The 16,225-nt window shown below is 45.0% G+C and overlaps 1 protein-coding gene across 2 annotated transcripts in view; it reads left to right on the top strand.

The window, feature by feature from the left end:
* Positions 1-16,225, top strand: part of RTN1 (reticulon 1) — a 648,513-nt gene that overhangs the window by 607,452 nt on the left and 24,836 nt on the right. For both annotated transcript variants that reach the window (XM_086938209.1, XM_086938210.1), the window contains one exon: positions 72-279. In XM_086938209.1, coding sequence (XP_086794335.1) covers positions 72-279 — 208 coding nt within the window. The remainder of the gene's footprint in view (positions 1-71; positions 280-16,225) is intronic.

Raw genomic sequence — 16,225 nt, 5'->3', positions numbered from 1 at the left:
CCGTCTTGATAAAGTATGTAATGTCTCTTAGCTGCATTCTGGGCATTGAAAATGTGTGTTTCTGTCCACAGCCGTTGACCTGCTGTACTGGCGCGACATAAAGCAGACTGGCATCGTGTTTGGAAGTGTCCTCCTAATGCTCTTCTCCTTGACCCAGTTCAGCGTCGTCAGTGTCATTGCATACCTGGCCCTCGCTGCTCTCTCTGCCACCATCAGCTTCAGAATCTACAAGTCAGTGCTCCAGGCAGTGCAGAAGACCGACGAGGGGCATCCATTTAAGTGAGTACTTCCACCACTCAAATTACTTTCATATTTCACTATGCTAACTCAACTCTAATCCTTTATGGGTTCCGGAGTAGCGTGCTACTCGCAGAAAAACCGCTTTGACGCCTCGTCAGGGGTAGTAATCGCTATATAAAAGCAATTACAATACAATACAATATCTTTTTGTATTGTGCCAGGTGCATTATGCATTATCTGTTAATAACTTCTCTTAGATTGTTATTTTATGCTCTCTTTACTCAATTATGACATTATCTGGTGTAGTCCCAGTTTTTGATCTTACCCTGGGACATGTTCCCAATTTGCTCAATGGCACTCAAAAAAAGTTTCAGCAAACAGTAGCAGAGCAAACCTTTTGAGCATATATACCTTTCTGGGTGGCTGTCAATAAATGTGCCCCATTGTTTATTGATGTTTCTGTCACAAGAGTAATGTATTTTCCATTCTATTGTATTGATAGAAACTCAAACTTTATAATATGCAAGGATATTTCACAGTCCCAATTTGTTACACCGCATGTAGGCTTTTCTGAAATTCTATTAATTTCCTCTATGAGACTTTCCAAAGGTCCCATTCCCAGTAACCGATTTGTTCGCTAAATGTAATCCATTCCATGTATTATCTTTTAATATTGTTTTGTGCATTTTTTGTATTAGTTGTTTTGAGGTCTATTACATGCCCTGCATTAGGCTTTCCTAAAGTCCCACCCATTACCTGCATTAGACATTTCTGTTGTCGTGTTTATTCAATGCTTAACACTTATCCAATACTCAACCATTCAATTTTTTACCCTTTCACCTGGACCTATCTAGTCTCTGAAATAGTATTGCTAAAGTTCCTCCCATTCACTATATTAACTTCTTTCTCAGAGAATAAAACTTCAAATAGCCACTGGAAAGTGACAAAAGGATTCTTTCCCTCAAAGGCAGTCCTTTTTCAGACGGCCGCCACTCATTATTAAAGCTGCAAATGGTACAAAACGTATGTCGTTCTATTGTACTTTGCTATTGTCCATATGGCTTGATATGTTCAGTGTGTTATATCAGGTGCGGCTCCACCATTTGAGCGTAGGAGCGTTGCCCCATAACGAAAAGCCCCAGGCCAGAGCTGAAAAATAAAAGGGTAATAACGTTTTTTATTACCATTTTTACCAACCGACCTGTCCTGAACTGATTGTCAGGATGGGGCAGGCCATTGCTGCTGACTGGCAGCTGGGAGCTGTGCGCTTAAGTTTAAAATGTGCATGTCTCTTTGGCCGGCCGTCTTGCGATGGCCAGCCAGACATGCATATTTTAAACCGCTCTAACTCAGCTAAGACAGCTGGTTTAGAGAAAGTGCAGGCCTCCAGTCCTTTTAAGAGCGCTGTGAGTTTGACCTCTCCCTCCAATCTTAGCGCTTGTCTCATGCTGGTGAGAGCAGTACCAGGATTGGTTAGGGGAGTCGGCTGGGTCCTGCTTTGGAGCCTGCCTCGAAGAAAGAAGAAAGATCAAGGACTTTTTGTTGCACAGTAAGGTAAGTGTATTTTTATTTATTTGATATTTTTTCTCTGCCACCCGCCTCACCTCCCTCAGTACATGCCAGCCGCCACTGTGTTGCAATTGATTCTGTAATGTGACACCAGTAATTCTTTCAGCTTACGAGGCACTAGACAAGAACAATTTAACAGTCTATTCACCACTTGGCAGGACATTGCTCATGGCTCTCAACAGGACACCTTTCACATGAATTTGTGAAGGAAATTCCTAAATGCCTAAATCGATTGAAAAGTTCTGTCTTTGCCACATTTATTTTCTGACTTGCTAGATCTACCTAATTTTGATAATGGTTGTATAAAGGAATCCTGTCCCTGATTAAATGTAAGACGTTATTTCCCTGAGTGACCTCCTCTACCATCAACAAAACAGGATACACAATTTTAATTTTTTGCTGCATTGAACCTGAAAGTATACTTTTTTCGCACACACCCCCACCGTATTTTGCTTAGTGCACATGAGCTGATTAAACCAGAGCTTCAAAGAGGAACATACCTGCCACCCGCCTCACCTCCCTTGGTACATGCCAGCCGCCACTGTGTTGCAATTGATTATGTAATGTGACACCAGTAATTCTTTCAGCTTACGAGGCACTAGACAAGAACAATTTAACAGTCTATTCACCACTTGGCAGGACATTGCTCATGGCTCTCAACAGGACACCTTTCACATGAATTTGTGAAGGAAATTCCTAAATGCCTAAATCGATTGAAAAGTTCTGTCTTTGCCACATTTATTTTCTGACTTGCTAGATCTACCTAATTTTGATAATGGTTGTATAAAGGAATCCTGTCCCTGATTAAAGGTAAGACGTTATTTCCCTGAGTGACCTCCTCTACCATCATCAAAACAGGATAAACAATTTTCATTTTTTGCTGCATTGAACCTGAAAGTATACTTTTTTTGCACACACCCCACCGTATTTTGCTTAGTGCACATGAGCTGATTAAATCAGAGCTTCAAAGAGGAACATACCTGCCACCTGCCTCACCTCCTTCAGTACATGCCAGTCGCCACTGTGTTGCAATTGATTCTATAATGTGACACCAGTAATTCTTTCAGCTTATGAGGCACTAGACAAGAACAATTTAACAGTCTATTCACCACTTGGCAGGACATTGCTCATGGCTCTCAACAGGACACCTTTCACATGAATTTGTGAAGGAGATTCCTAAATGCCTAAATCGATTGAAAAGTTCTGTCTTTGCCACATTTATTTTCTGACTTGCTAGATCTACCTAATTTTGATAATGGTTGTGTGAAGGAATCCTGTCCCTGATTAAAGGTAAGACGTTATTTCCATGAGTGACCTCCTCTACCATCAACAAAACAGGATAAACAATTTAAATTTTTTGCTGCATTGAACCTGAAAGTATACTTTTTTCGCACACACCCCACCTTATTTTGCTTAGTGCACATGAGCTGATTAAACCAGAGCTTCAAAGAGGAACATACCTATGTACAAGCAGGAGCATAGTTGTTCATCTCCACATAAAATAGTTTCAAGGTAGATCAATGCATCCATCTTGGCACAATAAGGAAGAAGATCAAAAAATATTAGGTTCTGTTCTAGTTTATGGACCTAGAAACTAATTTTTCAGAAGACCAAAAAAGAAACTGCTAATTCTCAGACACATAACTCTTTAGTGGACAACACTAACAGGAGAAATAGATTGAAGGTAAGAGCTAGTATTTGAAGAACAAGGTTCTACAAAATGTGGCACGGTGACATATTAAAATAGCAAGAATTAAATTTTAATCGGAAACAATGCACCTTATGCATTGCAATGAAAAAACTTCCTATGTACACAAACACACTTAGTAGCCAATACCGATTCGGTAAAATCCCTTACAAATAGCCATACGGAGCATATTTCCCATACGAATCGTACCCTTAAACGTCCCCGTACGTACGATGAAGTACGATTCGGACCCAAAGCAGATCTCCGTACGAATCGTACGAAAGACCATACGACTTAAAAATCCATACGAATCGCATTTGGAACACGCAGTACGCGACGTCCGTACGGATCGAAGCAGCATTTTCCCACCCAGCAAGTACGATTTGTCTCGTCGTACGACTCTTTTTCTACGGGAGCTCAAAACAACCGTAAAAGCAGATTTCGACTCGCGTACGAAACGGACCCCCCCGGGTATGGTGCGTACACCCCATGATTGCAGGGGTACGGTGCGTACACCCCATGATTGCAGGAGTACGGTGCGTAGGCGTACGATGTGTACACCCCATGATTGCAGGGGTACGGTGCATACACCCCATAATTGCAGAGGTACGCTGCATAAGGGTGTACACCCCATGATTGCGGGAGTACGGTGCGTAGGGGTACGGTACGTACACCCCATGATTGCAGGGTACGGTGCATAGGGGTAGGGTGCGTACACCGCATGATTGCAGGGGTACGGTGCGTAGGGGTATGGTGCATACACCCCATGATTGCAGGGGTACAGTGCATATGTGATTGTCTGGCTCTCTGTACGAATCGCTCATACGCGACATTTTCCGTACGAATCGCGTTCTCATTCCCCGGTCCAGATCATACTTGTCGGATCGTACAGCATGTTTACGATTCGTACGGTTCACTGTGAGGGTCTGTGTCGTATGGATTTTCCATTGCTTTTCATACAGTTTGCAACGATTCCGTCGTATATTTTTCAAACGAATAGTACTACGCAATTCGGACGGAATTGTACGAGTCGTACGGAAAGGGCTATGGATTCGATTCGGTCGTACGATTGGTTTACCGAATCGGAATCGGCCCCTTAATATCAAATAGCTCCATAGGTAGTTAGAAATTATCCTCTTAGGTTATCCAAAATGTAATTGAAACTGTCTCAAAGCATTGGTGGAATGAGCCTGGCCCAAATCAGTAAGCGCTCTGAGGGAGCTGACAGAAAGCCCACTTTCTGTGTATTGGTTACAAGTCGTTTTACAGACAGTTAAAACTGCCAAGATTAACAAGCATTGGTAATTCATCAGTTTCGCCTATGTAATGAATAAAGAGCTGTTTTCATCACTCATCATTTGGTAGAAGGCACCCTGACAGATAATGTGGGAGTGGAGAGGTGACACCGCACAATATCCTGTGATTCTATGCAAATCAAGTAATCTCTCTGGGTGATATATTGTTGATTAAATATGAATTTCAAGAAAATATAGTTCCACCAAAGCAGATGTTAACAGTATTTTGGTAGCGTAAAACTGATAAGAGAAGTATAAGAGAGACGAGCATTGGTAAATGCAAGAAAATACCCTAGAGCCAAAAGAAATGGAGGAAAGGTAAGTGGCACACACAGGAACTAATGAGAAGCCATGTAAGAGAGGAGGCGGGATGTAAGCCCCTTTTAAGTTTATTTTAAAAACAATAGATTCTTCAAGCACAGCGCAAGCGCTGTGCTGGCGAATCCTAAAACTGATCAGGACCACAGTATACAGCTGAGGAGGAGCAAGTGAAAATCTTGTCAGACGCTGAAGACCCTTAAAGTAATATCACTTCCCCTTTACAGCTTTCCTAAGGACAGACTGTGGGAGATAAGGGTGATCAGGAGAATCAGCACAGGGCAATCTACTAATTCAGCGTTAATGCAAATTACTTAGAAGTGAAGGATAATATCATTACTACTGTTTCGGTTTTATTTGTACCATGTTTGAACTTCAATGTTTTCCAGCTATGACATTTTTAGATATAACCTTAAACATTTTGCTTCTGTGCTGCTAACAGTGATCCTCTGCAAGAATTGTATGATTGACAAGAAATCTAATGCATTTCATGGTACTGACATTGCTAGTTGTGAGAGAGAAGAATTTTTTATACAAATCTGTCACAGGTTGTTCATGCAGTCCAATTGATTTCAACTAGAAGTGAAGGTGTCACATCCTTTAGCAGCCGTCAAACTTGGCTTATAGATGTCCTTTTTTGTCTTGCTCTCAGAGACAATATAGATCGAACACCCCAGCAGCCCCTGGGCCAGGTACTGTTAATGGTGGGCAGACTATTCGAGACAATGTTCATGCTCAGATTTTACTCCAGTGAGATTCCTGCAGTGACAACAACCCATATTTATTAATTTGTACTGCAGCATCATGCATACTACACCCATGATGTGCATAAACTCAGAGAGATGAAATCCTGTAGGTTTTGAAGAAATCACCGTAAACTTAATACACAATGAAATAGAATCTTCTCCATCAGCTGGTAAATTTAGTCTCTGAACTGGCCATTAGCAATAAAGGTACCTTAGGTCTTGAATCAGAATACCGTTGCCATGGCTCTCCTTCACACATAGCAACAGCAACGACAAAGAGAATGCGTGAGTCCTTTCATACAGCACAGCATTAGCTCAACAGGAAGGTATTTATTGTTCCAAGACAAACGTCTGCCTGAGCCTGTTCCCTTTTAATATTCCTACATATATTGCAATCCATGCTTCTGAATGTCAAATGGAGGCTGTTCTTTTCCACAGCCTTGAATAAAATGTAAACAGGCATCTGCCTTTTTGTCCGCGAAGTCAGTGGCCTGTGTAGTTCTCCGCGGTCTACGCAAGGAACTATTCTTATCATTCGCCTAGAGTATGGGATATGCCATCATACATATCTGCACCCATCCATGGTGTCTAACACCTCATGCAGCATTCAAACAACTCAATGAATCTCTGCCAAACCATTCTTCAGATGTTGGTGACACATATCAGATTATAAGTCTCACATGGCCAGATCACTGTCATGAAGTTAAAGACTAGGGGGCATATGTATGAAACTGATTTTTAGTCGCAAACACTGCGAATCGCAAAAAAGCAGGGGTTGCGACTAAAGATTCGCAAAATGCGATGTATAAGAAAAATCGCATTGCAATATTAAGGAATCGCAAAATTTGCGTTTCCTTAATTTTGCGTAAGCATTTAAGGAATCGCAAATTGCGATTCCTTGAATACTATGCAACAAGCACCCAAGTTGTGCGATTTCTCCTTTAGAAATCGCAAATTACCACCAACACAAAAAGTTGGTGGTAATTTGCGATTTCTCTCAAAAATGCACTTTTTGGCATTTTTCAAGGTGCAACGTGGCGCACATACATGCCGTTAGGGCATGTATGTGCGCCATATGCTCCCACATGTTCATTTCAGGGGTGCATCAGGGTGTCCCTATGACACCCTTGGAATTATTCTCAATTTGCGATTCTCAAATTGCGAATCGCAAATTGAGAATGACTTCCCATTCATTCCTACGGGCCTCCTGGCCCATAGGAATGAATGGGAAGATATTCCTTAATTGTGATTTCGCAATTTGCTAATCGCAATTAAGGAATACTAAGAAATTGCAAAAAAATTGCGAATTTTTAAATACATCCTGTTTTGCAATTCTTAAATAGCGATTCTCAAAAAATCGCTATTTGAGAACCGCAAATACGGGTTTTCATACATATGCCCTCTGGTTTGGTATTTTTTCCTATTATGATAAGGTTTCAGTGTACTCAGGCTGCTTACGAGTCAAAATCACCAACATGTCAGATCTCCCACTCAGCAGACAAGCTATCCTTGGAGGGTGACCTTACAGGCACCAAACTCTCAGAGGCCTTGGGCCATTTGCTGTTGGGAAAGACGTTGCGGCCCATCGGGTTCCTGGTTGAGTTCTTTAACCTCATGCTCATAAACAGATAGACTTGCTGGAGGATGATTTTTGATAGGTGAGAGAAAATAGATTGTTGCCTGAAATAGTAGCGATTCCAAAGCCTGGGCACCCGTGGGACCTCTGCTCTTCCTAATGCCTCATTTCCCTTCTGAATATTGAGGTCAAGATTATAGAAAAAGCTTTTGCAGCCCATCTTTCCGAAGTGATCCCCTCACTGGTCGGTCAAGAAACAAGACACAGCATACGACAGTTGGATAATGCTCTGACCTTGGCAGACAGACTGGATGATCCTGCAGTGGTCTTGCTGGTAGACATCGAGAAAGCATTCGGCTCAGTGTGGTGGGATTACCTATTCACCTTTCTTCTGCGGCTTAATTATGGGCCCCAGTATATTGCATACATACAACTCCTCAATACGGATTTGTCAGCTAAGATCATAGGGAGCTGACATATGCCAGTTGACGGCCGTACTTTTCGCTATTTCATTGAGCCACTGGCATAGATGAAGGTGTTGAATGAAAAGATTGCATCTCAGATGGGGGTCTCCCTTTACACTCCTGATTTTGTTCATGGACCCACAGTGGCCGGGCCCATTCACACTTTGGATACTCAGGGTTGTAGGAGAGACTACTGACTTAAGATTATTAAGGTTGTCATCTTTGTTTCTGGCCAACACATACTCTTAGGATTTGTAGATTGCTTGCGCATTCCATATGGTCATGCAGGGTTTTAATTGCTCCGGGGTATACATTTTTTCTTGCAGTTTTTTTATACAGCACAAACTCGACCCGAAGGAATTGGAGCACTTTACACGAGCATCCGTTACAATACACAAGGACACATTCATATTTTTGTACGCATGGGGGGATTGTCATTTGCACAGAATCACAGGATGTTGAGTCAAACTTGGTTTCCCACTTCCAAAGTAGGCAGCTTTTGTAGTTACACCACACCCTTTCCCCATTACACCCAAAACCGCTGTGGCATTGGAAAGGAATATTCAACCATTGATTAATAGTGGATGTAAAATTCTGATCTGATTATGCTTTCTTTGTCACTCTGGGAGAGGTACCCTGCCTGTCCATGAGCTGATTGATGTGGGTGATTTCAATTAGGAAGATCACATTCTTTGTGACTATAGGTCACCTTATATCTGCAAAATCTGTGACTTCATCTGCTTCAATCTGTTTGCTATAACCCACAATTGCTACTTCACTACCTACACAGTCATCTCTATCAAGGATATGTGCACTGCCATCCTCAACCTTAGATTGAACATTTTTGTGGTAGTGAGGTTCCATGAACTTGTCCTATCTCTGCCGTTCTGACATGTTCATGTTTGATAAAGTCTGCCAGCCCTTATATTGCTGCTGTATTTGTTTGTTTATATCACTTGTGGAGACATGTCAGTCTTAAAATCCAGTCTGCTTGGTCTTAGTCTATGTGAGTCCTGCTATTTTAATGATGTTCTTTCTTTTGGATCAGCTCTAACGTGGCTGCCTGTATCTTCTACATATTGTCTTTGCAGTTCATTAGGGTTGGTGTGATCTAAAGGCCTCAGAGGAACATAGATGATCTTCAGTAATAGCACTTGCTATCAACCTTCTCTGTATATGCTAATATATTAAGCTGCCAAACCCCTTCTTCATGTAAGCGAGCACCAATCAGTTAAAACAGTGTGTGTCTGTCTCCTCATCACTCCGTGATGGCTGCACCTTCAGCTTTTATCAAAGGCACTTGCCTGGGTTGGCAGTACCTATGTAGAATGATGGCCACTACCAGTGGATTCTGTGATGACCTGGTATGCTCAGGAAAGCAATCACGGAAATACCTAACCTAACCTTCCTTCAACTAACTAACCGGCTCCTTCCTTGGCTGTAGGAAAGTGTAGGTTTTAAACTTCTGCCTCCCTCTGTGCATCCCTGCATTCCGCGATCCTCTGCCTTTGCTTGGCCTGGCTACCCTCCAAGGTGTCTCCAGTTCTCTGCTTGGCTTGGAAAGGTCGTCCTGAAATTTGCCAATGATGCCCATTTGAAGGAATTTTTCAGTCACAGTTGCACCTCTCATCTGGACTTCTGACCTCTAATTCGGCTTTGTGCCTCAAAGATCCTCCAAGTTGCACCAAGGACCTTCATAGGCCTCACAAGGTTGTCTTGTTCACCACTGTCCTGCCACTTGCATGCCCAAGGGAAAGGGTTTGCTAACGTTTCACCTTTTATCCTAGCCACACGAGTGCACATAACTATGTTTAGGCAGGTCTGAGTTAGTTCTGAGCTCATAAGTCTGCTAGTTAATGATGCCAAATTCTAGAACTATCAGGTTTCAGTCGCCATCTAAAACCTTACTCAGCTTGGCCCCCCGTGTGTGGGTACAATTTAAAACAAGCTCATGAGCTAGCACACTTTGACATTATTTCATTAAACAAGTTACCTACCTTCGGGAAATGCCTTATCTGTTACAAACTCTATCTAGCTGCAGATTCCTTACCGTAGAATATTCCCCAGGTGTCATACTGGATCCAGAAGATGTCTGAGCAGTACCCCTGCATGCCTGTAGGTAGCATTGTTCTCCTGTGCATCAGTGTTGTCCACCCTGGAAGTGAAGTGTGTGGTACCTATATAGGTGCCACCCTGGTGAACTTACATCAGTTACTTTTGTGAATGCCACACCAGGAGCGCGGAGCCATGATAAGCTCTGACCGCTAGTGTGACAAGCTAAGGCCCTGAGAAGGGTGCCCATTACATTGTAATTGGTTTGCAGAGTGGGGTGGATGGAAGAGCAATAAGGAATCTGTGGCTAGATAGAGTCTCTGCCAGATAAGGCTTTACCAAAGTTAAGTAATTTGTCCAACTGATGGAGACTTGTAGCCGCAGGATTCCTTACCTTAGAATAGATACCCAAGCAATATTTTTCATGAGATCGGTCTTCAAAGCCAATTAAACCCGAAAGTCCTGCAGGACCAGAAGAGTGAAGTTCCTGTCATGATTGACCAGACTATCCAGGCAGTAGTGCTAGGTGAACATGTGCAGGGATGTCCATGTTGCTGCCTAACAGATGTTCAAGGCAGGGACGCAGCACGCTAACACAGTGGTCACAGCCTTGTCTCTGTTGGAGTGAGCCCACAAGCCGTCTGGGGGTTGCATCTTGGCCAATGCTTAGCAAATCTTAATGCAGAGAACTATACATCTCGAGATGGTCCATTTCAGCACAGCCTTCCCTTTTTTAGCTCCTACATAGCCCACAAAGAGTTGATCGTCCAAACTGAATATTGTGTGGTCAAGCTAGAACAAAATCACTTTTTTGGTCAAGATGGTGGAGTCCCTCCTCCGCTTTGGCAGGATGAAGCAGAGCAAAAAAGGTAGCCAGGGTGATGCTCCGGCCTATATAAAAGGGAGTCACAACCTTTGGAAGGAAGGAAGCATGTGTCTGGAGAACTAGTTTGTCTGGGTAGGAGGTGGTATAAGGAGGGTGCACGAGAGTTCCTGTAATTCGCTGACGCACCTGGCTGATGCTATGGCCACTAAAAAAACAGTTGTGATGATCAATAGCTTAAGAGGGCAATTGTGCAGAGGCTCAAATGGTGCACACATTAGAAAGGTAAGGACAAGGTTGAGGTCCCATTGAGGCAAGATTTCTCCAGCAACCGCAAAAATGCCGAAATGGGTGAGCCCTGCTGGGCCAAAGATAAAGCAAACAAAAGAACCTTGAATATAGGTGCAGAAAGGGGGTCAACTTTGTGGGAAGCACACCATGACACAAACTTATCCCAAGAGCACATGTATAGCGACTTGGTGGAGGGACACCTTGATGCTAGAATAGCATCACAGACTTCGAGAGAAAGGTCAATAGCTGTCACCTGTAGCCCCTCAATCTCCATGTAGGTTAGAGGGTAGAACTCTCCCCTGCTGCTGCGACAGAAGATTATCTCGAAGAGGCAGCCTGAGTGATGGACCAATGGTCATGCTCAACAGCTTGGGATATCAGACTCTGTGGCCACAATGGAGCCGCAAGAATGGCTTGAGCCCGGTCGTTCCTGACCCTCATGAGAACTCTGGGAAGGAGTGGTATTGGTGGAAAGGCGAACAGGACGCCGGAGCTCTACTCAAGGTGAAAAGCACCTCCATGAGAGAGTCGCCTTGGAGACTCCAACGTGCAAAACTGCTTACACTGTGTATTAACAGAAGTGGCGAACAGATCTAACCAAGGCTCTCCCCACTGCTGAAATAGACCTAGCACTACCGCCAGATGGCGACGCCATTCATGATTCGCTAGGCATCTCGGCTGAGTTTGTCCATTCTGGCTTTCAGAGAGCCCGCTAGGTGTTGAGCCACCAGAGAAATGCCCTGACATTCCAGCCATATTCAGAGATGCATGGCCTTTTCACTGGGACGGTGTTGCCCATGAACAGCTGCACCAGCCTCCCCCTGATCAATGTAAGAAAGGCTTTCAATGCCAAGCGATTTGCCTGAAGCTGATTTGTTGATGTGGAGATTGGACTCCACCAGAGCTCAGAGTCCTCTGATCTCTACTCTGCCAGATTGCTGCATCAGCATAGGAGTGATGCATCTGTCGCTAAAGTCAGCTCTAGTTGGGAAAGGGGCCTGTCACAGACCCAATTGTGGTTTGTTTGCCACCACTGTCAACCTTCTGCAGTTCCCTCTGAGATCTAGACCATGTTGTAGAGATTTCCCTGATGCTGTACCCACTGGGTCTTCAGGTCTCACTGCAGAGCCCACATATGCCAACGGGCATGAGTAACAAGCAGGATGCAGGAAGCCATGAGGCCCCACAGCCTCAGAGTCAGTCTCTCTGAAATCCAGGATAAAGACTGAAACATTGGAATCATAGTCTGATTATCCTCAACACGCTGTCTGAAGGATAGGCCCGAAACTGCACTGTGTCCAGAACGGCTCAAATGAAAGGGAGCATCTTAGAGGGAGTCAGATGCGACTTCGGCATGTTTTTAGTGAACCCCAGTGAGTACAGGAGGTTTGTAATAGTCAGTAGGTGGCAGAAGCCTGCCTGGGGTGAGCTCACCTTCAACAGCCAATCGTCGAGATAGGAGAAAACTGGAACCCCAACATCCGCAGATGAGTGGCAACCACTGCCATCACTTTAGTGATCACAAGAGGGGCGCTGTTATGGCCTAAGGACAGCACAGCAAACTAAAAGTATTCTTCGCCCACCGTGAACCCGACTTAATGCTTCGGTGCAGGCAGGATGGGGATGTGAAAGTAGGCGTCCTGCAAGTCCTATGCTACAATCCAGGCTCCAGTGTTTAGGGCAGGCAGGACTTGGGCGAGCGTTAGCATTTTGAACTTCTCATTTTTCAGGCAGAGGATGGGATGGCGCAGGTCTAGGATAGGACAAAGTCCTCTGTTCTTCGGCACCAGAAAGTTGCTGTAATTACTACCACAACGTACTTCTGATGCAGGGACCCACTATCTGGCTTCCTTGGCTAAAAGAGCCTGCACTTCCCGACAGAGCAAGGAGAGATGGTCCTCCATCAGCTGAGGCATGGGTGGTGGGGTAATCACAAAGGGGAGGGAGTAGCCCCTTTGGACAATCTGTAGGACACAGCAGCCTGACGCCACTGACCACCAATGGGGCAGTTGATGGTGTATCTTGCCTCCCGCTGTGCGCCCACAATGGCCGAAGGGCGGACTAAAGAGGCTTGGAGGCAGTTGCTGCCAGGGGTGGTGAGCTGGCGTGACTGCTGGCTATGTGTCCACGTTGTTTGTGGGACCTGTGTCCTCAGCCATGAAAAGGCTGGGAAGCCATTTGTTCGATATGGCTAGGAGGGTATGGACGTGGTTCCATGGCCACAGAGGGGCCGAACATGGATTGGGGTGATGATGGGCCAAAGACAAGCCCAAGGACCTGGCTGTAGCTCTGATGTCCTTAAACCACTTAAGTGCTTAGTTCGCCTTCATGCCATAAAAGGCAAGAACCTTCAAAGGGCATGTCCATGAGAGAAGCCTAGACATCCCCTGAAAAGCTCATAGTTCTCAGCCAGGCGTGGCACTGCAAGACCACCAACGATGAGATTGATCTGCCCAGCGAGTCGGTTGTGTCAAGCCCGCACCGTATGATGAACTTACCTGCATCTCTCCCATCAGCAATAGCCTGGATGAGCATGGCTCCTGCATCCTCTGAGACCATAGGCAGCACCTGTGCAACAGATTCCCATATTGTATGGTAGTAACAGCCTAATAGGCATGCAGTGTTTAGCGACTGCAGTGCTAGGCTGGCAGAAGAGAACATTCTCTTACCAAAGGTATACAGCCTCTTGGATTCCCAATGCGGTGGAGTGGTAGGGAACACGCCGGGGTGATTCTGGATGTGGAGGCTTGGACTACCAAGCTCTTCAGAGTGGAGTGCTGGGTAAGGGAACTGGGATCCTCAGGAGGGGTGATGGGGGCAGGCAATCATAGTATGATTGGAACTCACATCCGGACGCCTTTGACTGAGGAGAGGACGCTACTTTTCCGCTCGGCACATTAGCCATTTACTTTGATCTTGGACGCTGAAACACAGAAAACGAAAAGTGATGTCTGTGCACATTGGACACAGCCAGCACGCCCTGATGAAGTTCTGTTGAACGAAACGCGTTGGCTGCCTAAAAGAAAATTGAATAAAGAAGAAAAGAAAAAAGACACAATACTTTTTGGACATTCTTTATTGGTATGTACATTACTTGAATTTGGGTGGTGCAATCCACAGTGGGTGGAATGATAGGAGCCCCTGTGCAGGGCTTGGACCAGACCCCGAGTAGGACGTCCAGAAGGGCTTCATGGAAAGGAGGTAGCAGTTCAGAAGGGCAGACTTCCAACTGACGCACCTCCCTCAAGACGTTTGTCTTAACTGCTGCTATGGGCAACTAAAGGCCGCCCTGCGCACCACCATTGCAAAAAAGACTTCCTCCTCCATAGTGACGGTAGGAGGAGAGACAAGAACAGTATATGGTGAGGTGTCTAACCCACTGACCTTCGCCAGTTCCTCGTACCAGTTGTCCTGTTCCTCATTGGGGGTTGGAAATCATAAGGGTCAGCAGACCCCTCCCAATACCCCTCCTCCAGCCCTGTGAAACAGATAAGACACTGGCTCTTCTCTTGGAAGTTTGGGCCCGGTTGGCATCGAATAGTGCCTATCCAGCTCCATGTTGGAGCCAGGAATAATGCTGGGGATGGTGCTGCCAGGGGCATTGACACTGGAGTGGGCGCCCAGGAAGGTCTCGGTCTCGATGTTGGCTCCGCTCCTGATCCAGCATAGGATATAGGGTCTAACTGGCGCCAAGGTCTAACTCTCTGGCATGACATGGATCCCGAATGGGTCTCTCCCGTACCCGTGGGGCCCAAAGCAACTCCAGAAGGGCCATGCCGCCCTAATGTGAGGTGCTTGGTCTCAAAGAACTCCTTTAATTGGGGGGTTCGCTCGACTATGGGAAATCAGTGAAGTGCAGATCAGACCTCGTCAGTTTCTGCCAACTCGCTTCAGAAGACTTTGACAGATGCAGCGAATTCGAGCACCTCTCCGGCTCCTTTCATTTTTTATGCTTGTGGGACTTACCCGAGGATCTGGTGTGCTATGACGACTATTGGGACGTGCTCTGTGAACGGTTCCAGAACCTTACGAGCAATTGGGAACTCGAGCGTCTCAGAGTCAACTGACAACGGACGGCAAGAAGCTTGTGGGAGCGCTCCCTCACTGCCTTCAGGTGCATGGCACAGAAATCCTTGCAGCTCTTGGAGTTGTCTCACTCCAAGCACCATAAACACACCAAGTGGGAGCCTGTCATCAACATATGCCTGGACATGCCCCACATGATTTGAAACCAGCCAGTTTCTTGGGTGACTTCCCTCACACCAGGAAAATATATTATTTTTAAAAAAATAGACAAAAGATAAAAAAAAGCCAGTCAAAAAGTGACTGAGGGGTAGCTCAGACCAGATCAGCGCTATCTGACGTGGAAAGGAAAGAACTGGCTCTGACACCAGGGTGGCACTTATATAGGTACCATGGACGTCACTTCCAGTGCAGACAATGGCAATGTGGAGCCAATAATGCATCTACTGGAGCACAGGAGTACTTCTCGAAAATCTTACAGATTCAGCCTAACGTCTGGGGAATATCCTAAGGTAAAGAATCTGTGGCTAGAAATCTCTATCGGAACAGCTTTTATTTTTGTGTATTCTAGTAATCTGTTTTGCTTTTAGCCAGGCTACATCCACTCTTGAGATTCTGAAGAATGAGCAGTGTGTGTCGTCTGCAGAACAGTGTTAAGTGAAGCTTTTGTGTCGTGATGTGAATACTATTTTTCTAGCGAAGATTGTCTCAACAGCCACAAGACACACTGGAGACAACTCTGTGTGAAGTCTACCCTCACTGCTGCACATGAGTTTAAGTTATTCCGCTTTTCTTCTGATTAGAAAGGCACCGCTGGAGCAATGATTGACAATAATAGCATTCTGGGGGAGGAATGGGACATAAGACTTTTATTAGGCAAATCTTGCTGGAATTACCTTAACTGCAAGTGTAGGAAAAGCCAGAGAGTGGCTCTATTTTAGGGAGAGTACCATTGAATACCATCGGGAATGAAATCCCATAAAGTAGGGTTTGAGGTGCACTTTTATAACACCACATTAGCGGGAACCTTGCTAATAGCCCAGTTGCCTGTACACAGAAAATATTTTATTGGAGCCGTCTTGTCTGTTTAGCTGAAACCGAATTAAACATCTATGACCCTGTGGATCTTTAGTCTAGGTTG

Source organism: Lissotriton vulgaris, chromosome 9 (assembly GCF_964263255.1).
Source record: "Lissotriton vulgaris chromosome 9, aLisVul1.2, whole genome shotgun sequence".
NCBI classification, from domain to species: domain Eukaryota; kingdom Metazoa; phylum Chordata; class Amphibia; order Caudata; family Salamandridae; genus Lissotriton; species Lissotriton vulgaris.
Note: the sequence above shows the minus strand (reverse complement) of the source record. Positions and strands in the feature narration are given on the sequence as shown.